Source organism: Arachis hypogaea, chromosome 12, assembly GCF_003086295.3.
Source record: "Arachis hypogaea cultivar Tifrunner chromosome 12, arahy.Tifrunner.gnm2.J5K5, whole genome shotgun sequence".
In the NCBI taxonomy this organism is placed as follows: Eukaryota; Viridiplantae; Streptophyta; class Magnoliopsida; order Fabales; family Fabaceae; genus Arachis; species Arachis hypogaea.
The window spans coordinates 55,490,899-55,516,588 of NC_092047.1; the positions used below are offsets into that span (position 1 = coordinate 55,490,899).

Here is a 25,690-nt window from a genome sequence, read left to right on the forward strand (position 1 = left end):
GGTCCAGAACCCAATTGAAAGAAAGGGACTCAAGGGCACCTAGCCCAATGATAGTTGCTCAAGAGGAAGATGGAGTTAAGATAGAAGAAATTGAAGAGGAGGAGGAATCACATGTGATAGTTGAAAATGAAACCCCTCAACCAAAGAGTGAAGTCCCTAGAAAGGAGCAAGTTCTAGAGGAAGTGGCTCAACCAATAACATTTTTTACATTGACAAGAAAAGCTAGAAAGCGTGTAGAACTTGACCCAAAATGGTAGAGATGTTCAAGAAAGTGTAGGTAACTATCCCCCTCTTTGATGCCATACATCAAGTGCCTAAATATGCGAAATTTCTTAAGGACTTGTGTATGAAAAAAGATAGAATTCATGAGTTGGAAACCATTCCATTGGAGAATTCTATTTCGGCTTTGGTAGGACCATTTAGGCTTTGGTAGGACCATTTCGAAAAAGTGTGTTGATCCAGGTCCTTGTTTAGTCTCTTGTGTCATTGATGGAGTCCAATTCATTGATTGTATGTGCGACCTTAGTGCATGCGTTAGCATTATGTCTCTTTCCGTTTATCATCTATTGAAGCTCCCACCGTTGAAGTGGTCGGCGGCTAGGTTTGTCTTGGCGGACAAGAGCATAATAACCGTGACGGGTATTGCGGAAGATGTGTTGGTCAACATCAAGGGTTTGATATTTTCAATTGATTTCCATATCATTGAGATGCCACCAAGTGAATCCGACAGGGCATCATCTATCCTACTTGGGAGACCGTTTTTGAGAACCTCTAGATTCAAGTTTGATGCCCATTCGGGAACCTACTTGTTAGAATACTAATTGATCCTAATTGATCCTAATTGAATATACTAAATAATACTAATTGATCCTAATTGATCCTAATTATATTCTAACACTACTCATTTGAGATAGATGAAAAAATTATAAGTTTTAGCCTAGAAGAGGCAATGAGGCACCCACCGGAGAACTATTCCATATTCCAGTGTGATCTAATTGATAACATTGTGACCGAAGTGCATTATGCAAAGCTAGAAGAGAAACATATGATTGAAGAAGAAAGTAAAGATCCAAGTGAAGAAGTTCAAGTGATAAGGCAAGAGCAAAAGTTAGAATTGAAGCCATTGCCACCCCACCTAAAGTATTCATACCTTGATGAAGCCCACAAATTCCCGGTGATCATAGCAAGGGAACTAAATCCTCAAAAAGAAGAGAAGTTGCTATGCGTTTTGAGGAAGAACAAAAGGACAATAGGAGCTATCGGTCCAAACATTCATCAACCAGTTCTTTAGAGTTAACCAACACTATTTTTTTCTTATTTTTTTGTGCTATTTTTTTTTTAGATAGTTTCTTGAAAAGTTGTTATTGTCATATCATCAAACTGTTAAACTACCACTAAGATTAACAACCTTCTAATTGATTCTCAAAACCAATTCATAAAACTAGATGAAAAAAGAAGAAAATAAATAGTTCGGATATTTTTCTTTTTCAATCAAGATTGACATGAACTTGAATGCAAGTTGAGATATGCAATTTACAAGACAAACAGTCATTTATGACGCACCTTTTTTTTTAGTCATAATATAGGTTTCTATTCATACTTCACTTGTTATAACATGTTAAATTTGTCTGTAAGTCGTTACAGTTTCATAACATTTATAATTAAGTTCCTTTAATTTTTAAAGCATCTAATTGGATTTATATATTGTTTAAAATTTTGTAATTAAATTTTTATCATAACAAAAATTATTAGAATTAATAGAATATTTTTTTTAATTAAAGTTACTCATATTTAAGGATTAAATTTCTAAATTTGAATATCTTTTTATTTTTAGAATATTCGGTGAAATTTAACATTTTTATTACATTAATAATTTAGGTACAAAATTTAAAATAATATGAACTTAATTAAAAGTTTAAAATTATAAAAATTTAATTATAAATTTAATAAAATTATAACAATTTACTGGAATAATTTAGCTGTTATAATAAGATGAATGGTGAGTGAGGGAACTCACACCTTCAAAATATTATTTTATTAATTTCTTTTGACTTTTGAGCCTATGCTTACTCATTTTTGCCACCTCAGCAACAATGTCTTCCATACATAAATACATGTCATCATGAGAAAATCATCACTTTAACTATCTGAATCTATTTCGCGAAATGGTAGCGGAACTGCTTTTACTGCCCGAAAATGCCCAACATTGTTTAGATGCTCATTTTCCAACCTGTTCCACATAAGTAATTTTGATATGATTTTGTTCACCATTTCACTACTTAGTAAATAAATACGGTCAAGATGAATAAAATAACATTAAAAGCCTTAACTTTATTGAGTATATATAAATGGCTAAACTGCTAATTTAGTTTAAAAATTATGATACAACAATTTATTAGTTCCTGAAAAAAAAAAGTGTTCATGTCCTCTCAAAGGAGAACAATATTTAAGGAAAGAGAAGATATGGGAGTTAACACTTTCAATCAATAAAATAATCAATAATTAATCATTAAAAAGAAACATCCAAAATTAAAAATAATAAAAATATTTAAAACTTAAATAAAAAAATTGAAAATAAAACAAAATAAAATTAATTTAGGGATAAAATTTAGAATCTAAGATTTATAATTTAAGATTAAGACTTAAAATTTAGAGATTAAAATTTAAAATTTAGAGTTTAGAATTTATAATTTAGTTCTTAAAATATACAATTTAAAATTTAAAATTTAAGACTTATAATTTAAAATTTAGGATGTTTGATGACAGGTGACTGAAGGCGGTGGTCGACGATGGTGGCTAGTGGCGGCCAACATAGTGGCTGGTGACTAGTAACTAGTAGTGGGTGGATGGAATTATGGTATTAGAAAGAATGAGAAGAAGTAAAAAAAAAAAATGAAATTGTAATTTTTTTATTGGACTTATTTGTTAGGTTAATTTTTGTTAGCTAAATGATGTTGGTTTTTTTTTTTTTTTTTTTTTTTTTGGTTAAGAAAATAGTAAAAAATTTATCAATAGATTATTAATTTTGTTCTAGTTTAGAGGTTACCCTTGAATATTCGTTTGATAGGAAGCAATAAGGTTATTAGATTTTAAGAACCCATGCTTAGTTTAAAAAATATTTTGTAAAAGGGAGAACATATGTTAATTTGTTTGCATTCTAGTCATAGTATCTGTAGCCATAAGCTTTCTCTTTGTTATTCACAAATACTTTCATGTTATATCACTTTAGTTAGTTGTGGCATCGGAGCTGGGCATCTTATAGCCCTAATTAAATGAAATCAACGGATTGAAAAAGAAATTCTTATTAATTGTAAAAAATAATAAAAAGTAAAAGGAAAAAGTGTAGTAGAAATTCTAAAAAGCGTGAGAATATTGCACCTGTAGAAATTCCAATGTCCTCTTCGGATAACTTCCAATGAAGCCAACAAAAAATCTAGTAGCCTTGTTTGAATAGGCCCCAATCTCAGATGCATGATGGTTTCCACCCAAGCCACTCTTAGGACAACATTCAATGCCTGAAATCCAAATCCAATAATCACTTCTTATTAATTACAAAATTAAAACATATTACAATTTTAGTGACGAAACTCCATCATCAAGTATTGAAATGATTACATTGTATCAACATTAGTTCTCCTCAAAAAATCACTCAAAGCGAATACTGATTTATCAAACAAAGAGTGATTTGATCTACGCTTTTACTTTTAATAATTTTATTTTTAGAATGTTATAAATAAAAAAGAGAAAATAGTAAAAAAATAAAATTTTGTTTCTGTTTTTATTTTTTGTTTTTTTTTTCAAAATTTTAAAAACAAAAAATAAAAATACAAACCAACCGCAGACTAATATTTGAATAATCAAAATGACATTTCATATCCAAAACTCTATATAGATATAGGCTTTGTTTAAGTTATTATCTCTAAACAAAATTACAAAAACAAAGCAACAAATACATATTTTATCTCCACTTTTAATAAGTATAGAAAATATAAGAATTTTTTTTTTTTGTGCAAAAAAATTTATATATTGTACCATTATTTTAAAAGCCTGATCGAAAACTGAAAACTAGTCAAGTTAATTAAAGATATCGGCTACCAATTAAACCTAAATTAAATTTTAAATTTTTTATTTTTAGTTTTATTGAGTCGATCACCAATACGATTTTGAAAAGTTTGCTTTGTACTTATTTTTTTGTTTGAAAGACAAAATAGAAACGGATAGTGCATATGCTTTTTATTGATGTTAATACTTAGATAATTGGTAGAGAAGTTACCATAGAGATGTAGTATATGGTTTTATTCTTGAGAATGAGATCATCTCTGAGCCATGGATTCTTAGAGTTAGGATTAAGAAGGCCCCAATCCTTGACAAAATCCCAATAGAGTTGATAAAGTGTGGCCACCACAGAAGTGACTAAGACCATAGCAAACCATAAATGGTTATCTTGCCTGCTATATGTCACTCTTGCCCCTGCTGCAACCATTGCTGAAACATACTTCCCCATGTTAAGTAAATGGTTTACATCGCCATCATCAAACCATCGCCTTGTACACTAGTAGAGAATGTGGTGTTAATTGATTACACAAATTTAGTACCAAACATCAATTAGTATTTGCAAATATAGTAGCAATAATATATATAATTAAATTACACTTGTACTCTTTAAGGTGTATCAAAGTTACACATACTAGCTACCACTCACTTCCCTTGCATTATATATTTATATTCATTCTATTGTACCGCTAAACTAAAAAATCATTTTTACCTTTTAAATTTTACATACATGGATGATGGAGTATGCACAAAAACAGAATAGCAATAAAATAAAATAAATAGTTCTGGTTTTTATTTTTAGCTTTTTGGTAAAAGACATTTTTGTTTTTCCTTAATTGAACAAATTAAAAAGAAAAAAAAAATAAAAGTTCTTTTTGTTTACAAGTACGACACATTGAAATAAAGGCAAAAATACATAAAATCATATGTGACAGATAAGACATTAACACAAATATTATTGTATTATAAAATACTGAATTAGACAATTATTATATTTTGTATCTTTCTTTTCTATAAATTTTTATAATTATATAGTTTATTATTATATCTTTTTCCTTAAAATTTGTGCAAGGAATAAAACAATGATAAATTAATTTTTTTATAATTTATTTTATCTTATATTTAGTTTATTATAAAATAAATACAAAACATTAATTTTTATATCTATATTTTTTGTGTCATATTTTTAGTATTCTGTTTTGTTTTATTCTTAAAACTAAATACAATCTAATACACATGCGACGTCATGTAAAAACTTTTTTAACAAAGGCCAGGTATTCTAAGTGTGATATACTATTTTAGTGCATAATCTAACCATATTACTAATTACCTGCAATGCGCGCCAATAATATGGCATAAAAGAGATGATATAAGTTAATTCAACGTATAATCTTCCAGAATGGCATGACTCAGGATGGTGTGTTCTGAAAGTTCTAGCAAAAATGTGGCAACTTGTTGTTTCCAAATGCCTTAGCAACGGAATCTGTAACCAATTATAAGACAATAATTTCAATGTTTATAATTTAATTATATTGCATAATTACAAGTTTAGATTGATTAGGATAACAAATTTAAGGACAAGTTATAATCAAATTCGTTCTAGGCTGCAATAATATATAGTATAAAATATTATTACCTGACTAGTTAGTTGGTCGGCCATAAAAAAGTCTACCAGCAGAACCTGTAGAAAACATTGCAAATCAAACAAAGATTACTCAATCCAATTTAAAAAAAAGAAAAGAAAAATAAAATTCACGTTTCGTATATGGAAGCACTACACGTCTACACGCTTAAGCGTTTTCCATCTAATTAAATACGCATTTTAGATTAGCGTTTTCTATATGGAAGACCCTTCTTCCTTAGATTACTTAGATGTCTCTCAAATAGCACGTGAAAAAAATGAGGTGTCACGGTAATAAAAAGAGTGGTACGTTATTTAAAAAAAAAACACACATTTCTCTTTCCTTTTTAATAGTTGTTAATGTTAATTATTTAAACGAGTTAATATTAATTTTGTATACGAAAAATTCAGCTGCTAACAAAAAAATTCTTAAAAAATGTTATTAATGAGACCGTTCTTGAATAATTTAAAAATATGATAAAAAAAATAAATAAATATTATATTTTTTGTAAGCAACAAAAAAATTTTATATTTAATAAATAGCTTATCAATTAAATAAAAAAAATTAAAATAAAATTTAATCTCTAAATTTTTTTTATTTTTAAAAAAATATAGTAATTGACAATACATTTTTTTTTAAAAAGATTCTCTCGTAAAAAATTCAGCAAATTTAAGGATGAAAGGATTTTATTTTTATCAAAATGTAATCTCTAAAATTATTTTTTAGAATATATATTTAATATCTAGTTCTTTTTGTTATATTTATAAATCTTTCAATAACTTATTTGTTAGTTAATATCTTTTGAAATTTATTTTATCAACAACTAAGGCAATCTTTTAAATACCATTCTGATTTATTCTTATCTAAACTAATTGTGAGAACAACGTTTTTTAATGAATTATTATTAAAATATTGTAACTGATTAAGTGAAGCAGCTTACCTTATAAAATGGAGAGCAGGCAATGTTACGAAGAACACGGAGGAAGCAAAATCGAGTTGGGCGATAAAAGAAGTCGAATGGACAAATGAGCAAAGCTATGAAAGACTGCAAAATAAGATTTTGTTAGAATTAACTTTAATACTATTCTTGTGCTATATTAGATATCACTTTTCTAAAGCCAAGTGTGTATATGAATTTGAAAATAAACACAAATGTAGTCCAAAAAAATTAAAACACTAACAAATTAATTAATAAAAAATAATATAAGGGGATAAAATCTCCAATTTTCATTCATTATTGTTTTAGAAATTACGAACCAAGTTGTCATATTTTTTAAATTATTAATCAATGTGCCACGTTTTTCTCACAAAACATTATATATTAATTTTTTTAATTTTTTAGTGATGATGCGGAGATCACGAGATGTTAAAAATAACATGTCTCTATGTTAATTGTGAAAAATAAAATAAAAATTATATTATAACACTAACAAAATTTATTATTTTTAGTAATACTTAGCTTGACCAATAAAAATATTTTTATACTAAATTCTAAATTCTAGACTCTAATAAAATAAAAAAGTATTGGTCCAAAGTATTGATTAATATGAATAAAAAGAATGTTAGGGGCCAATTTTTTTTTATCGATATTAGTCAATACTTTTTTTTATATTGTTAAAATTTAAAATTTATAATTTAATATAAAAATATTTGTCTGTCAAGTGTTAGCAAAAAAAGAAATATTAGTTATATAATATTAATAGAAAAACTACCCCATATTGAACTGTGGCATATTCATAAATAATAATAATAGTATAAAAAAATTGAAAATAAATTCTAAAAAATGTAAAAAGTTTGTTAATGAATTCTAGAAAGGGTGGCAATAAAAATGTAGTTGAAAAACAAGCATGTGGTAGTTGTAGACTAACCAGAAGAAGGATTCCAGGAATTGCATCAACTTGGTTAGGAGAAAATGCAGCAGCCCTTAGAACAAGATGTATGACCATTGCTCCAACCACAGTTGTCATAAAAATGGTGCACATTAGAAATGCATCTCTATGCTTTAATGCTGTGCTTTGTGAGAATTCAAATATGAAATTATGGTTGATTCTTGTTCCCTTCCACATGTACAAGTTGCATCCATACATAAACAAGTGTAGACTAAACAAGGCAAACACACTGCACAAAAAAATTATTGTAACTATTAGTGAAAGTTATCATCACATTATGGTTCCTTATAATTGCAAAGCTGAGTTATTAGAAAAACTATGTTTGACTTAACCTAAATTGTTAGGATTTTCCCTGCCCTTTTTTATAAAATAAAAAGGAGAAAACTGTCATTTTTACCCATATCTATGATCTATCTAAAAATATAATTAACATCAATATATAATATAGTACCAAATGCAGAGAATAATATTTTTCCTTTTTTTTTTTGGACAGAATACAAACATGAATGCGTATATATTAGTTTTTCTAACTGATTTGGGCCTTGTAAAAAGCCCTTAAACTAAACTTATGAGACCACAGTGACAATAAAAACATGGTACAGAACACACCCAAAAAAAAAAAAAACATGGTACAGAAATGTGAATCCTAACACATTTATGTTGAATATTTGTGTTTACTTTGAGTGACAAAATATGTTATTTATGTTTTAAATTGAACACCTAATAATTATGATTTTTATTAACCACTCATTTTAATATTCCATAACAGTAAATTTCCGTTTTCAAAATTTTAATTATATAATCTTATAATATTCAAATAAATAGTTATAATACTAATTGCTTTTATAATCATAAAATATAATAGATTAACATAAATTAAATGTATGAATAGATTTTAAGGAATTTATAGAAAGGATTAGGATATGCAATATTAAACAAGTTGGTTCACACTTTGTGGAGCACTAAGATATCAAAATTAAAGAACATGTGTGACGTAAGCCAAAATAAGAAGCATGATAACCTGAAAACAGGGTAGACACTATCCATATAAGTTGTCTCTGTACTTGGAGAGAATATTCCACATAAATGGGCCAATATTGCATATATACAGAACAATGATACAAAAGAACCTGTGCATAACCCTACAATAAAATATAGAACCGTTAATAAAGTGATCACATATTATTTATCAAAAGGGTAGTGATATTGCTATTTCCGAATTTTTTATTATTATTATTATGTGATTTTATAAATTAATCTCTCTTATTATTATTTTGTTTTTTTAATATGTCATTTTCACGCAAGAGTATTTTTTAGATTTATGTGAATCTTTGTATATTTTTTTTATTAACCTTATATTGAATTTTTTTTGGATCAACAAAAATTAAATTTTAAATTTTTACATCATAAAAATTCTAATACTATATCACGATACTATTTTTTTAAAAATTTAAATTAATAAGAGAAAACACATAAATAATAATATTACTATCAAAAAATCATATGCATTAACTATAATTTAAAAAAAAATACATATAACAAAGGAGTGACATTATTGTCAATTAAGATGGATATCAACATTTCAAAATGAATTTAAAATTTGACCTAGCTATAATTAAGCATATAATGAGTTGGCTCACCACATTCACTTAGTGAGTTAGTGGCCACCGGTTAAATTGCAATGGACGAAAATTCTATTGGGCTTTAGTGCTAACACATGAAATATTGCATTATAGTTTGAATTAATAGTAAATTGGATGATGTTGGAGTCATTAAGCATAAATAAACCAGATTATTAAAATTAAGTGGATCTAACTTATATAAAAATCGAATTTAAGTAAAGATTATTTCATCTATATTTTTATTTATAAAAAGGATTGGGATATAATTGAATTCGTATATCTGGTCTCTCTCTTATATTTTTGTTTTTTCTCATTTTGCTTTTTATCTTTAGTGTTTTTTCTCACTTCTAAAATTTTAACCCAAGACTAATGAATATGAAATTAAAAAAGTTTATCATATACTAATTTTACACTTTTATTATTTCACATATTAACTATAATAAAAAATTTAAACAAAATAGATTAATTAACATCTATAAAGAACATTGAGATTTTAATTTCAAACAATATGTATGATACTTTCTTAGCTTTAATTTAATAGTAGACATCATGTACGAACCAATAAAAATTCCTAAAGTTATTACATATCTTAACGAAATTTTAAAATATTTTAATAGCATTATTGGGAAATAATAATGGGACTCACTTTATTATTTTTTAAATAACCACAAATATATTAGTAGTTTTTTTGGGTTGGTTTGGACTAATTAGGAGAGAGAGGCAGTGTATTACCAACAAGGAATGTCACCATGTGAGAAGCTTTTTGTTGTTGGGGCCTTAGAAACTTCATTGCTTTTTTTCTATCATTGTTGGCAAAGTGCTTTGTGAATATGGATTCCACTTCGTCCATTAGTCTAACAACCTTTAATTAATTTCAACTAAGATTATTATAATAATACAAACAATCACCATTAGTAGTCAAATTAAAGCTACACAATAATATAACCCATTCTCCTAATTCGTATATATATAAGTAAGAATATTATCATAGGATCCAAACAAATTAAACATGATACTATAAAAAAGTTGATCGGATGTTTGTTTATTTTTGGATTTAATTATTCTATTAGTATCCATTGTTTTACCATATTTTTAATAAAGTTTTTATAATTAAATTCTTATATTAGATAAAATCTTGTAGTTAAATTTTTATTTGTTGTTATCTTTTTTTTTTTAAAAAAAAATACAATATATATAATCCTCAAATATTTACTTTTAAAATATTCTATAATTCATTATAAGTCAAACACATAAACAAATATTTAAGACTTCTTTCCTAACAAGAAAAAAAAGAAATGACCTAATTAATAATTTTAATTTAGTATAAAAATTCAATTATAAATTTTTAAATTATAAAGACTTAACTTAAAATTTGATAAAAATATAAAAATTAACAGAATAAGTAACCTTATTTTTACAATATTGCTTCGTTCTAACATAATTAACGTGATTGTAAGGGAAAAAAACAAGGACACATACCTTATCAGAACTAACGAAATGGGACCTCTTCACTTCTTTCAAATAATTTGTGGAGGTCTGTTGGCAAGAAACCTGAATGGGAAAATAAATTGGTTATATAATTCATATCATATCATGAAAATATACCTTTAAAAAGAGTTAATTAGCATAAATATAAATTGAACTCTGTATGCATAATTGTTCGGATGTATGTGAGTTAATAAATAGTTTATGTCCCATTATTCTTTATAATTATATTCTTATTCATTATGTATCACTCGATCATAGTGCGTGAGTATATCCACTACAAAGATGGGTACGGTCAATACTGAGAGCAGAGGCTAAAATGCTATCAATTTCAATTATGATGGTGACTTTGATATTTTAATTAATTATTATGCATTAAATTAATTTGTTAATTTTAATGACATGACTCCAAACATGTAAGTTAATCATTATATCTTTAGTCTATCTTATATGCACATATATCACTGAAAAGTAATATTTACACATACTCATCATTATTGGTCAATATAATAATAAGCAAAATTATTGTATGATATGAATGAATAAATATATTACAAATCAAATTAAAATAATAAATGTTAAATTATTTTAGATGTATTTATTTTATTTGTGAAGTCAGAGTACATGACATTGTTTAGCCATATACATAATGCTAATGTTTATTTAGAAGAATTGAAGCAGATAATAAACTGATAAAACATGACATTAAATATCTAGAAGACTGATTGAACTAGCTAACTTAGCATGGGTGATAATTGTTTTATAAAACTTTAATTTTTCAAAAGTTATAGATGTTTTGTCAAGCAAAAATAAAATTGAAAAGAAAAGGAAAAGAAAAGAAAAAAGAGAAATAGATATTTTTAAAAAAGTGATGCTATTACCATAGAAGCTTCATCCTAGTATTGTCCCTAAAGAGACAGAATGCAAAAATCACACTGAAATGTATTTAATTTGAAGCCACACCTTGTCAAATTTTTTCAATATCTTCGAAAACGCCACCATATTTAGTGAGCTGCCAAAATAAGAGAATAATGTTGTTAGAAAATAGCTATCTCATAAAAGGTGCTTTTAGAAAGTACGTGTACTAATTAATTAAAACTTTATATTATATAACCCCAATATCGTTGAAGACATGCATATATTAAGTAAAGGAATCAAATAAAAGAAAAAAAAAGGGTAAAAAAAATTGTAGCAATATACTGTGTGTGACGAAAGAAATTAAATGAAGCTATTTGGAAATAATACGTAAAATTGTTTCACAAAGGAATTTAAAGTTTCACATTTTAATTATATAATCCCAGCATTTATTATGCGCCTTGTTCAATTAGTACACCACAAAGGCAACGATTTTACTTTGCACCTTCCTTTTCTAACTCAATTTCTTTTCCTTTTTTCCTTAATAGCAAAATGTTTGCCACAAATTCCCACTTCCCTCCCAAAAGTATGTATGTGCTCGATAAAAGTATAACATTAAAGTGTAGGTTTGATGAGTTGTGTAAAAGTGTTTATTATATGAATATTATGATTATACATATTATAGGTTTATAACTAGTTGATACATATTGATTAACAAAATTGTGAATTTTATCAATGTCACATCATGTTAGTGCAATTTCTTGATGATCACAATTCATATAATACAAGATGGTGTATTTTTTTTATTTTTATTTATCTAATCATTATTTCAATCTTTTATAGCTTTGGTGTGAGCAATTTGGATTTGGTGACCATATTTGTCGTGATTGTATTTGTTAGGGGGTGGCAGTTCACATTATTAGATAATTCAGATATCGATCCTTCTTCTTTAATAGAAACGTCTCGGCCTATATAACCCAACTATCATTTCCTGCGTCTACAAAAAACAAATCTTATATATTACGTGGCACTATGAACCTCCATGCAATGCAAACTTCGTTACATTCATATATAACCTTACTTAAATCCTTATCTATCCCTCAATCCAATTCAAGGCTAACATACCTCCCCAAATTAACGTCTCACTCTTTCCTCTACAACACTACTACTATTAATATTTTTCACACCACAACATCATATACATTATACTCATAGCCCAAACAATAATAAAATTAGTTATATAAGGAGAGTATTTGGAAACTAATATTTTTAGTGAAAACAAAAATTTACTAGTATTAGTCCATATATTAAGAAAAAAATTATAATTTTTTTAATATTTTTCTAAATAAAATTAAAGAATTAGGTTTCATATGTAATTTTTTATGTCTCCAGATTTTATATATATTCTAGCTAGTAATTATAAAAATATTGCACCCTGTTGAAAGATAAATCTTCCTTTTCTTATCTAAACAAAAGGAATTCCTACTTTTAAATTTATGAAAAAATGGATATTTCTATTATTTTAAACTTATAATAATATTAAAAAACTAGAAACGCGCGCAACTAGCGTAGTGCTAATAATCAATCTGCTGCTGCTGCTGCTAATAATAATAATAATAATAATAATAATAATAATAATAATAATAATAATCTATACCTATACATAATGCAAAAATAATTTTTAACCATTGAATTATATATAATTATTTTCCAATAATAATAATAATAATGATGATGTAGTTAATTAATTAGAAACTAACCTGTAGGTTTTAAGAAGGCCAAGACCTTTATAGAGCTCTACAAATGCACTCCTAATCATTTTCTGAGCATATTGAATTTTCCTTTTGTTAATGAACTCTCCACCACCACCGGACCCTTCTTTTATGGGACTGTTCACTAAATCCTCCCATAACATGGAAGTAACTGCCGTGATGCTACGGCTTGGCGTGGTGGCCGGAATATCAATTCTTATTGCCATCTTAGCTTTTCCTTTCTTTGTCTTCATCCTTGTTGCTGACTTCACAAAATTCACTCCATTTCTTTCCAATGTTGTCATCACTTCCTCCGTTTGTGAAATCTCTGAATTGCTTTCATTATCTGATTCTCCTACACTTTCTGCACAACAAATTTTAATAATATATCATGCCATGAGAAGATCATTTCCTACAGAATGGTCGCAATTAGGGTTATAATATTGATCCCAGTAATGAACCTTGCAATCATACTAGTGACTACAATTAAATTTGTCACATTATCCCGCAATTATTTGTCATGAATTTAAATTTTATTTAAGAATTTTTTAGTGATTAATAAATTACAACATACATAAATAAGAGGGTATTTGAACTCTTAATGATTATTTAAGTAAACAAACCAATTGATTACTCAATTATTAATAAAGAATTTGCATCTCTAAATTTTAAATTTTTATTTTAGAGAATAAAGTGAAATTTTTTATTATTAAATATTTTTTTTATATCTTTTTTTTGTTTCACCTATGAAATAAACGGAATAAATCATACTTTATCCTTTAAAGTGAAATTTAAAATTTAGAGGATTTAAATCCATTAATAAATATAATATAAAACTTATATGTATTAATTTTAAAAATATAGGTTAGATAGATTTTCTATCAAAATACAATTTTATTAGGATATTAAATATTAATGTAACTTAAGAATAAACTTTTATAAAAAATTAATTAATATTAACTGATAAATACTTTTTTCCATAATTAGACTCTAATCATTAGACTGCACCAAAATTGAGAGGGGCAATTAAAGAGAAAGACAGACGAGGTGGACAGCAAGAATTTTTCTTGTGCGCATGGAGAAGATACAATTTTGCATAGCTACAAACACTCACGAAAAAACATATATTATGTGATATATTATATTATTTATTAAATATGTACTTCAATATTAACTTATAAGGACAGTTGTGGGACCACAGAGTCGAATCCAAGTCTGACGCCAGAAGAAACGATTGAGCATGCATGTTAAATATATAATTCAATATTAAGGACAGTTTCATGTGCATGCTAATGCTTTTCTTATGAAATATGATAGCTACAACAACAACAAAGTGTTGTCCCACTAAGTGGGATTGGCTACATGAATCAAACGATGTTATTGTACTCTGTTATATATCATGTTTACAGAGAGACCGTTTACATGTATATCTCGTTTGACTACCTTATGGATGGTCTTTTTATATCTTCCTCTGTCTTTCGCCCTTTGTCCATCTTCCATCTCATCCACCCTCCTGACTGGATGTTCTATCGGTCTTCTTTTCACATGTCCAAACCACCTGAGACGCGATTCAACCATCTTTTCCACAATGGGTGCTACTCCAACTCTCTCCCTTATATCTTCATTCCTTATTTTATCCAATCGCGTATGACCACTCATCCATCTCAACATCTTCATCTCTGCCACACTCAGCTTATGTTCGTGCTCCCCTTTAGCCGCCCAACACTCCGTACCATACAGCATAGCCGGTTTTATAGCGGTGCGATAGAATTTACCTTTAAGTTTTAAAGGCACTTTTTTGTCGCATATAAAACCAGATGCACTCCGCCATTTTGACTAACCTGCTTGGATCCTATTATTTACATCCTGTTCAATCTCTCCATTATCCTGTATGATGCACCCAAGATACTTAAAACTTTTAACTTTTCGTAGGATGTTTTCTCCAATCTTCACCTCTATATTGGAATTTTTCCTTCTCAGACTGAACTTACATTCCATATATTCCGTCTTGCTACGGCTTATGCGCAGACCATACACTTCTAGAGCTTCTCTCCATAACTCCAACTTCTTATTTAGGTCTTCCCTTGACTCTCCCATAAGGACGATATCATCGGCAAAAAGCATGCACCATGGCACAGGCTCTTGGATGTGCTTTGTGAGTACTTCCAAGACTAATGTGAAAAGGTATGGACTTAAGGATGATCCTTGGTGTAATCCTATACCAATAGGAAATTCCTCTGTCACACCACCTTGAGTCTTCACACTAGTTGTGGCCCCATCATACATGTCTTTAATTGCCCGAATATATGCAATACTTACTCTCCTCTTTTCTAAAATCTTCCATAAGACCTCCCTTGGTACCCTATCATACGCTTTTTCCAAATCAATAAACACCATATGTAGATCTCTTTTATTACTATGATACCTCTCCATCATCCTTCTTAATAGGTATATCGCTTCAGTGGTAGATCTTCCTGGCATAAATTCAAATTGGTTCTCTGTTACTTGTGTCTCTTTTCTCAACCTCCGTTCTATCACCCTTTCCCATAACTTCATAGTATGACTCATAAGCTTAATCCCTCTATAGTTTCCGCAACTTTGTATATCCCCCTTATTCTTGTAGATAGGTACCAAGGTGCTCTTTCTCCACTCATCAGGCATCTTCTTTGACATTAAAATCTCATTAAAAAGCATGGTTAACCAGTTGGTGCCTTTTTCTCCAAGACCCTTCCAAACCTCAATCGGGATATTATCAGGTCCTATTGCCCTACCATTTTTCATCTGCTTTAGAGCCTCTTTTACCTCGAAGTCTCGAATCCTTTGATAGTAGTCAAAGTTTTGATATTCTTCCCTTGTGCATAATTGACCAAGGCTCGGAAGAGTCTTCTGTCCCTCATTAAATAACTCGTAGAAGTAGCTCTTCCACCTTTCATTAATCTTCTCTTCTTGAGCCAACACCTCTCCATCCTTATCCTTTATGCACTTAACCTGATCCAAATCTCTCGTTCTTCTTTCTCAGCTCTTTGCGATTCTATATATACCTTTTTCTCCTTCTTTCGTGCCCAAAGACTGGTAGAGACCCTCGTATGCTCTTGTTCTTGCTTCACTTACAGCCACTTTTGTCTCTTTCTTAGCCCTTTATATTTTTCCCAGTTATCTGCATTGCGGCATAAAGACCACTCTTTAAAGCATTCAGTTTTTATCTTTATCTTTTCTTGTATACTCGCATTCCACCACCAGGACTCTTTGTCTTTTGGTCCTATTCCTTTAGATTCACCAAAACTTTTCTTCTAATAACTTCTGCCATCTCCCTCCACATCTCTTCCGCGCTTCCATTCCCATCCCACTTTGCCTCTTCTCCTACCCGTCTTAGGAAGCTTCTTTGTTTCTCACCTTTCATCCACCACCACCTCGTCCTTGGGTTCTTCGTATGATGTCTTTTCCTCAACTTTTGCTCAACGCGAAAATCCATGACGAGCACCCTATGTTGTGTTGTCAAACTCTCTCCCGGGATAATTTTACAGTTAATGCAAAATTTTCGGTCGACTCTCCTCAACAAGAAGAAGTCGATTTGAGAGCTTGTCATGCCACTCTTATAGGTTATAAGATGTTCGTCTCTCTTTTTAAAACATGTATTTGTGATGAGAAGATCAAAGGTTGAGGAAAAGTCCAAAATAGTTTTACCCTCGGCATTGATCACCCCAAAACCATGGCCTCCGTGAATACTCCCATATCCAGTCACTTCTCTCCCAACATGGCCATTTAAATCTCCTCCTAAGAAAATCTTATCTCCCAAAGGTATGCCTTGAACCAAACTCTCTAGATCCTCCCAAAACCTTATCTTGTGTTGTTCGTCCGAACCCACTTGCGGTGCATAGGCGCTAATCACATGGAAAGCACCTCCCTCCACCACAAGTTTGATAGAGATGATCCAATCTCCTACCCTCTTGACATCCACTACGTCCTTCTTCCACTGCTTATCCACAATTATTCCAACCCCATTCCTATTCTTCACCTTTCTTGTATACCGAAGTTTGAAACCAGAAGTATCCAACTCCCTAGCCTTTGCACCAATCCATTTCGTTTCTTGTACGCACATAATGTTAATCTTCCTCCTTGTCATGGTGTCCACCACCTCCATGGACTTTCCTGTTAGAGTGCCTATGTTCCATGTCCCGAATCTCAACCTTCTGTCGCTTCGACCTTTACCTTTTACTTTGTGAACTAGCTTATTTACCCTCGTCCGTTCACGAAAACCTTGCTCATTTAACACTACATCTGGGCACCGATGTAGTGGCTCTTACTTTGACACCGTACTCGAGCCATATGGCGCGTTGCTTCCGGGCAACGACCTAGCTTTAGCGCAATAATGTCTTTGATTCATGTCATGGGGGTTCGGCTATATTTTTATGTTGGTTGCCGAAGACCTAACACAACCCTCCTACTTTATCCGAGTTTGGGACCGGCTATGTACCGCAAGTGTAACATAGGCGGAATTTTGAAATATGATAGCTACCATGTGAAAAATGTTTTTATAGAACATTGTAATTAAAATCATTAGATAATTTAACATTATTTGATTAAATTATTTAATATAATATATATTCACTTATCAGTTATTATTTTTATATATCAACATCACCATTAGTTAAACCCAGACAAATTAAAGTTAAAGAAAATAAGCAAATTAAAAATCGAAAATAACAGGGATATTTAATTTCATCCAAAGGAATTTTTATTTTGTATTTTAATACTATATTTTAGATTAAAGATATCTTTCCAAATAAATTTACAATTTATTCTAAGGTAAAAAAAAGGAATAACATTTATTAGATAATAAACAGATAAATATAAAAATTGATATTTTTACATTTTAAAAATTATTTCTAGTTAGATTTAGAAATTTCCAAAACGTAAATTTAATAAAAAATTAGTTTGGTTAGATTAATAATTTTTATATGAAACTTGTTATTATAAACTGATCAATAAATACTAATTAAATAAAAAAATTCTTTTAAGCTAGCTACAAAAAAATAATTTTAATTAACACATAAAATTTAAAAAATAAATAGAGAATAATTTAGGTTATTTGTGAAAATTTATAAGATAAAATCTCAATACCAACAAAACCAATAATGTAGTAAAAAATAATATGAAAGGAACAAGATTCGAAAACTAACTGGAAAAATTTGAGTTCCGGGTAGGAGAATGAGGGAAAATTCCAGCGTTGAAAGCCTTGGGTGATGGATTTTTGCGACGTTTTTCGATGAGAAGTTGGTTGAGGTCAAGCATGATTTGAAGCTGCTTGTTGAGCATCTCCCCCCTCTCAAGAAACTCAATCTCTTGCTTCTTGTAAAATTGGTTCACCTTGTTAAGCTCCTCATCAAGGCTGGCAAAGAACACATGCACCTCATCTTCTTCTGAAAACAATTGAGCAAGCTCCGTTTCATACACTTCTTCCTCTCCATCTTTCATGGTTTTTCTCCTCACCTATATATGCATGCATCACAATTCACAAAACTACATTAATAACTACTATTCACGATTATAAGAAATCATTGTAATTCTCTCTTTCTTTTTTTAATAAAAACTAGTATTTCTACTCATAATACTATTACGAAAATATAAATTTTTTAAAATTACATCCTGATATTATAGATTATGACACAAAAATTTATAGTATTAAACTATATTTACAAAATGGTTATAAAGAATAAAAGTCTCTATCAGCTAAGAAGACCAAGGTCTCTGTAAGTAAAAATAAAATTAAATAATAAATCTTTTTAGTTATTATTTTTATACGAAAGAATTTAATATTTTACTAATAATTAATTTAACATTCGTTATCTAAAATTTAAAAGAATTTAACGTGTATATTTTTATATTTGATTAGATGTTAATTTTATTGCACAAATAAAAATAATTAATTTTTATACTTGTTATTTAAAAATAATATATATAATTAGATATTAGCATAAAAAAATTATATTGATAGTTATAAAATTAATTCAATTTTTATAAAATGATTGAATCTTGATTTTAACTTTAATCACAATATTAGTATTTTTATAAATTACATATAATAAATATTTAAAAAAAAAAGTGAAAATATAAATTAGAAAGATAAGTAGTAAAAATTTAAAACTAAATAAAAAATATGCATATAATAATATTTTTTATTTAAATTATATTATGTTGTTAATTTTATTTTTTGTAGAGCAGAACAGTAGAGAAAAATAGAGAATAAAAGAAAAGAGAGAGAAAGATAAAGAAGAAAAATGAGAGGGAGTTTGTTAATTTTGAAAATTAATAAAAATTTTTATTTTAATTATAATGAAAAAATATCTGGTGACACATTTTAATTTATCAAATTACTAATATAAAGTATGGATTACAATTATATATAGAGTGAGAAGGAGAGACAGAAATAAAAAAAATGAGGTAGATAAGAGAACATAAGAAGGATATTTACTAATTTAAAAAAAATATTTTTTTTAAATTTTAATAAGAGAATGTCATGTGGCACATTTTAATTATTAAATTAGTTATATATAATAGATGCTTACTCTTCTAATTATATAAAAAAAATTATATTTATACAATTTTGATATTAAAATTTGGATAAAGTACTGTTTTGATTTTTAACACTTGGGTCATATTTTAATTTTAATATTTTAATTTTAATTTAATTTAAATGCAATTAGAGAATGTCATGTTGTATATTTTAATTGTCAAATTTGTAATTAGTTATTGATAATGATATATAAGAGAGATAGAGCCAGTGAAGGAATAAGAGAGATAGAGAAAGAAAGAGTAGAGAACTCTTTAATTTTAGAGGAAAAGATTTGATTTCAATTACAATGAAAAAGTGACATGTGGCACATTTTGGTTGTAAAATTAGTAATATATGATAGATGCTTACTCTTCTAATTATATATAAAATTTCATATTTATACAATTTTGATATTAAAATTTGGATAAAGTATTGTTTTGATTTCCAACGTTTCGATCATATTTTAATTTAGTTTCTAATGTTTTGAACATCTTATTTTTGCCCCAAAAAATTTTAAATAGGTTCAATATTGTTGTGATACCATTAAATTTGACATAAATAATTAATGGAACGAGTGTAACATATACATTAACAACGTTATTATTAAGTTATATCTTTTTTCTTGTGTTAGAGAAATATAACCAAAATCTTCTTATATTATAATACTTCTTCTTCTTGATCTCCTTCGTATAGAAAAGATTTTAATTAAAATCCTATCAATCAATCATAAACAATTTAAAATCAAAGTAAAAATTTTTAAATTAACGATTATTGGTGGATCAATTTTACTTAGATGTGAAAATTAAATATTATTAACTCTTTATTAATATGCTAATTATTCTTATTAAATTTAATGGTGTGATAATATTCAATCCGTTTGAAACGTTTTTGTACTGAAATAAAATATTTAAATTTTTTAAATTAAAATAAAATATTTAAAACATTAAAAACTAAATTAAAATTTAGTCTAAATATTAAAGACTAAAATAATATTTTACCCCTCAAATTTTAAATGAATTTAATTTACGTACACCATCAGTGTAAAACATTCTATATATCACTAATCAATAAACATGCATGTATTTCATTTACTAGTTATTTTAAAAATTGTATAAATATGGGATAAGTATTGTTTTGGTCCCCAACGTTGAGGGTCCGAATTGAAACCGTCCCCATCGTAATTTTCGATTTAGAATCATCCTTAACGTTTTTTTTCGTATTAAATCGCCCTTTTAATTTTTTTGGACAAAAATACCCTCATCACTACCAACACAATTACCTCCACCACCACCACCACCACCAACACCAACACCAACATCAACACCAACACCACAACCACCACCAGCACCACCACTAACACCACCACCACCACCACCACAACCTCAACCACAACCAAACCACCACCACCAAACAGAAACAGAAACAACACCAAACAGAAACAGAAAGAACACCAAACAAAAGCAAGAAAACATAGGCGAGGCAGAGGCGGCGAGGCGGCGAGCAGAGACGGCGAGGCAGAGGCGGCGAGGCGGCGGCAGCGAGACGGCGGCAGTGGCTCGCGTCTCCTCTCTCCCTCGCGATCTCCAATGGCGACGGCGGCTCCAAACTTCGCCGCCACCATCCCCTCCCCCCTTTCCCCTTCCCCCCATCCCCACCCCCACCCCGCGTCCTTTCCCCTTCCCCCACCTCCACCCCACGTCCTTTCCCCCTTCCCCCTTCACTGCCGCCGTCCCCCTCCCCCCCTTCCCCTTCCCCCTCTGATCTCCCCTCCCCCCCCCACGCCCACCCCGCATCCTTTCCCCTTCCCCCCACCCCGAACCCGCGTCCTCTTCATTTTCTTTCTCTTCTTCTCCGTCTTCTTCCACTTTCCCTCCTCTCTCTCTTCGACGCCGGCGCCGTCCCCCCCTCCCCGCCTTTCCCTTCCCCCCTTCCCCCTTTTCCTCCCCTCCCCCTTCGAATACCCTCCCCCCCAAACGCATTTTCTTTTGTTTTTTTTTTTTATTTTATAATTTTTTATAGGGGTAGTTTAGGAATAAATTAAAAAAATTTATTAGAAAGGACGATTTTAAATTTAAATACGACTTTAAGGATGATTTTAAATCAAAATATACACTAGGAACGGTTTCGATTCCGACTCTCAACGTGATGGACCAAAACAATACTTATCCCTATAAATATCTACTTAAATGATGGTGTAATACTCTACTATGTAAGTTGCACAATAGTTTCATGATATGATATATGTATATGAACAATAATATGCATATATCCCACTAACGTCCGTACCCTTTAATTTCCTCTTTGCTCTTTCGTGAGAGAATGAGAAACTCCCAAAATTAAAGCGGAAAAAGAAGCAGAAAAGGGTTCCGAAAATATGCCAATGAGCCAACTTTAGAGTAATCATTATTATTAATGCCCTTCTCATTCTCTTCACATTTTTTTGTGTATTTGCAACAGTGAGAATTAACCAGCTTTCTTTTCACATGATTTGTTATTCTCGTGCTTCCTATCTTTTAGACTTATTAAATACTGTTACGTGTGTTTAGCTTTTTATTTTCTTAAAAGATAATTTTAGACATATAATAATTTATGTATATTTTTTATCAACTTAATTTAAAAAAAAAATTTATAATATAATATCAAAATTTTTATGACTTAAAATTTAGAGTTCTATTATTATTTAAAAAAATTTTAATATATGATAAATAAAAAATTATACAAAAATTCACAACTTAAATTTTTAGAAAAATCGTTTCATGATAAATTATAAAAAAAGAAAAAATAAATTTGAATAAAGATAAGGTATACTGCCATATAAAGTAAGAAGGATAATTTTGAAATTATGAATCAGATCAAAGAGCCATTATTTAATTTTAATTAGTCTATAACCATTATTAACTCAATATTATAAGTCCGCGCTTAGAAATAAAAAGTTTAATCTAATGCCTAATTAGTATATATAGGTTAAATATGAAAACTTAAACATTCACCACATGTTGAATTTCAAATATATATCTCTCAAAATATTTCAGACATATAAAATCGAAATTAAACACAAAAATATTATATTTCAGTCAGTTCATAATAATAATAATAATGTTTCAAGAACAACAGAAGAAACATTCCAATGGCACCACGAATTCGCGGTTTCACACTGTTACTATTAAGGGTAATTTGAATATTTGGTGATGAAAACATCAAAATGAAAGAGGGCATTGATGTGTATGTTTTTTGAATTTTTGAGCAGAACAAGACACAAATCTGTAATAATCAAATAAATGAGCACATCATTGTGTGTTCTAATTCGAAATGATATCACTTTACTTTTTTCTTCAATGTCATATGCCCGAAGAGACTAAAACACTACAAATAAAAAGCAGAAAACGGAGAAAGAAAAGGAAAAAAGAAAATCATAATCACACGCAATCATAAATCTGCTTATACTATACCTGAAAACACCGAAAAAAATGAGCTGAAATTCACCGAAAAAAGTAACAAACAAAATAGACCCGGTTAACTATTTGTATACAAAGTTAGGTGATCTTAATCTTAATTATAAGATAAGATACGCCAACTTTACCAAAAATGTTATTAGATAATATATCTTTCTTCTTTTCCGGTAATAAGCATGGTTCTAACAGTAACGAGCTATAACTCAAATAAGTCTGGTTCGAATTTCACTCCTAATTTTCAAAAAAATAAAAAGCACGGTTCTAATAGAATAAGGTAGAATGAGGTTGCACGCGGTCACATGAGTATCATGCATTGCTACGATGTGAAGCCCTATTACATGAATTAGCATATTGCGTACTAAAATTAATTATCAAAATCAATCTTGATGTATTTATATGTATTTATATGTAGCTAATATGATTGAATATCTTATATCACGCATGCTGTGCACTTCTTTACGTATTAGAACGTATTGTCCTTTATGTAATTATGTGCGGAGATAGAGACTTTAACATGTAAATATGTATTATATTGCGGTTGCAGTTACTGTGTAGGCTGATATTATTAAAAATATATACCTGAATGAGGTCTTGTTTATTGTTATCTGAATTGAAGCAGTACTTGTTGGCGACAAAGCGAAACGAATCGAAAATAGAGCGACCAAAGTCAGCAGCACTACTACCGCCAACACATGGCGGCGGTTGTTGATGCTTTTGAACTCGTGACAGTTTGATCCTCTTTATGTGTTTCTTCAGCTGCTTATAGTTGACAAAGGCTTCTTTCCATTCTGGTATTAGTTGTGCTTCAAGCTCCTTTGAGAACTTCACCATTTTTAGATTAATAATTATTTTTTGTAATATAATATATATGTATATGTATTTGTAGCTAGTAGCGGTGAAGGAACAAAGGAGCACCGAAGAAGAAGAAGAAAAGAAGAAGAGAGTTTGTGTTATTTTTGTTTATTTTTTTCTTTCTAAAAGAAAGTGGGGGGTGTGAGATTGAGAATGTGTACGAATGGGTTTTATAAAGAGAAGAACTATAGAGAAATGGAGCCGTGTGGATAACATTAACGTTGAGAGATGATAATTAATATTGCTTTCTAATATGCTCCCTCTTTTTTTTTTTTTTTGGTTTAATTTTACTGTTTTCCTACAAGAGAGATCGTCAATAAATGAACATTTCAATAACCATGTCATCGTATACAGTAAATATTTAATTATATATATATATATATATTGTTATTATTAAAACTTTTGAAAAGTTAAAAACAAGTAATGTTTAATTTGATTCATGTTTATTATATTACTTATAGCTATTTTTTTTGAGTTAATAGATGGTTAATTTTTTTAATTTTTTTGGAGTGAATAGATGGCTTCTATTATTTTAGGGAGATTTTTTTTAGCCACCGAATGAACTCTTATAGACGTTCAAACAAGTGAGTTAACACTAAGAGTTCATAATGAACAAATAATTTTTAATATTTTTAAAGTCATCCAACATCCTAATGAATCAAAAAGCTATATGAAAGTTAATCTAATTGATATGTTAGTCCAAAAATTTTTAACGAAGGAGTCCTTAAAAATTCTCTATAACACATGAGTTTTGAAAAGGAAGAAGAGCTAGAAGATGTGCATTCAAGGGAGGAAAGCACTGTAGTAAGGCTCATAGTCAACGAACAAAGATTGAAGCCTCATGTCAGAAAAGAAAAAAAATCAACAAAAATTGATCCAACTTCCATCCTAGAAGGTGCTGTAAATCAAGTTAGTGACGTTAAAAGAATACTTGTTGATGAGAGACAACCCAACTAGTTAGTATCCTTTCTTCTCTTTTTCATTTAACTCTTGTGTTTTATTTAGTTAAATTTTATATCTGGGTCGAATCCTTAAAAAAAATAGACAATGATGTTTAACTCCAACATAGGTGCTCAGAGCCCATGAAAAAGAAAAAGCTTGGCACCTAGCGCCTGGTTCGGGTGCCCAGCGCCTTTAAGAGCCACAACACGGGCACCCAGCTTCAAGAAGTTGGAGCCTAGCACCAGTGAAGAAGATGAAGTGGTGGCCCGCGTGAATGTATAGCGCCGAGCGCCTTCGAAGGCCCTCCTCACTTACATTGATTAGTGTCGAATACCAATAATCCATGCTTAGCACCCCCTCTAAGTATCTCTACTCAATCTTTCTTATGGATTTTTTGAAAATATTGCATGCATAATAATCCTTATTTCCCTTTTCTTTTTTTATCATTTATCTTCTTTTTTAATTATGTTTTCTATTTTTCCTTTTTTTTTTTTTGTAAGTTTTAGTTGTTTAAATTTTGTTTGCTTATTTTTTCTAGCAATTGCTTATGTGATGAGAGTATCTAACACTACAAGAAAAAAGGCCTGTCGGAACACTTTTTTCTCGCCACGCTT

The 25,690-nt window shown here is 29.3% G+C and overlaps 1 protein-coding gene across 1 annotated transcript; it reads right to left on the bottom strand.

Annotated features, from left to right (window-relative positions):
• Positions 1-1,907: 1,907 nt before the first annotated feature.
• Positions 1,908-24,477, bottom strand: LOC112727391 (phosphate transporter PHO1). The gene is made up of 14 exons (XM_025777123.3): positions 23,862-24,477; positions 18,458-18,767; positions 13,287-13,641; positions 11,635-11,683; positions 10,666-10,737; positions 9,919-10,048; positions 8,586-8,706; positions 7,544-7,793; positions 6,616-6,720; positions 5,690-5,734; positions 5,384-5,536; positions 4,274-4,552; positions 3,379-3,515; positions 1,908-2,230 (listed from the first exon to the last, which is right to left on the bottom strand). The coding sequence occupies exons 1-14, from the start codon at positions 24,111-24,113 to the stop codon at positions 2,140-2,142; spliced, it is 2,349 nt and encodes a 782-aa protein (XP_025632908.1). The 5' UTR covers positions 24,114-24,477; the 3' UTR covers positions 1,908-2,139.
• Between the last annotated feature and the right edge of the window lie 1,213 nt (positions 24,478-25,690).

Bases quoted from the DNA above. Each gene is read 5' to 3' on its own strand.
- LOC112727391 (XM_025777123.3), bottom strand. From the start codon at position 24,113: ATGGTGAAGTTCTCAAAGGAGCTTGAAGCACAACTAATACCAGAATGG. The intron at 11,684-13,286 runs GTTAGTTTCTAA...TTATTTTGGCAG, and splicing joins GGCCTTCTTAAAACCTACAG to CTCACTAAATATGGTGGCGT. The intron at 2,231-3,378 runs GTGCAATATTCT...TATGTGGAACAG, and splicing joins GGACATTGGAATTTCTACAG to GTTGGAAAATGAGCATCTAA.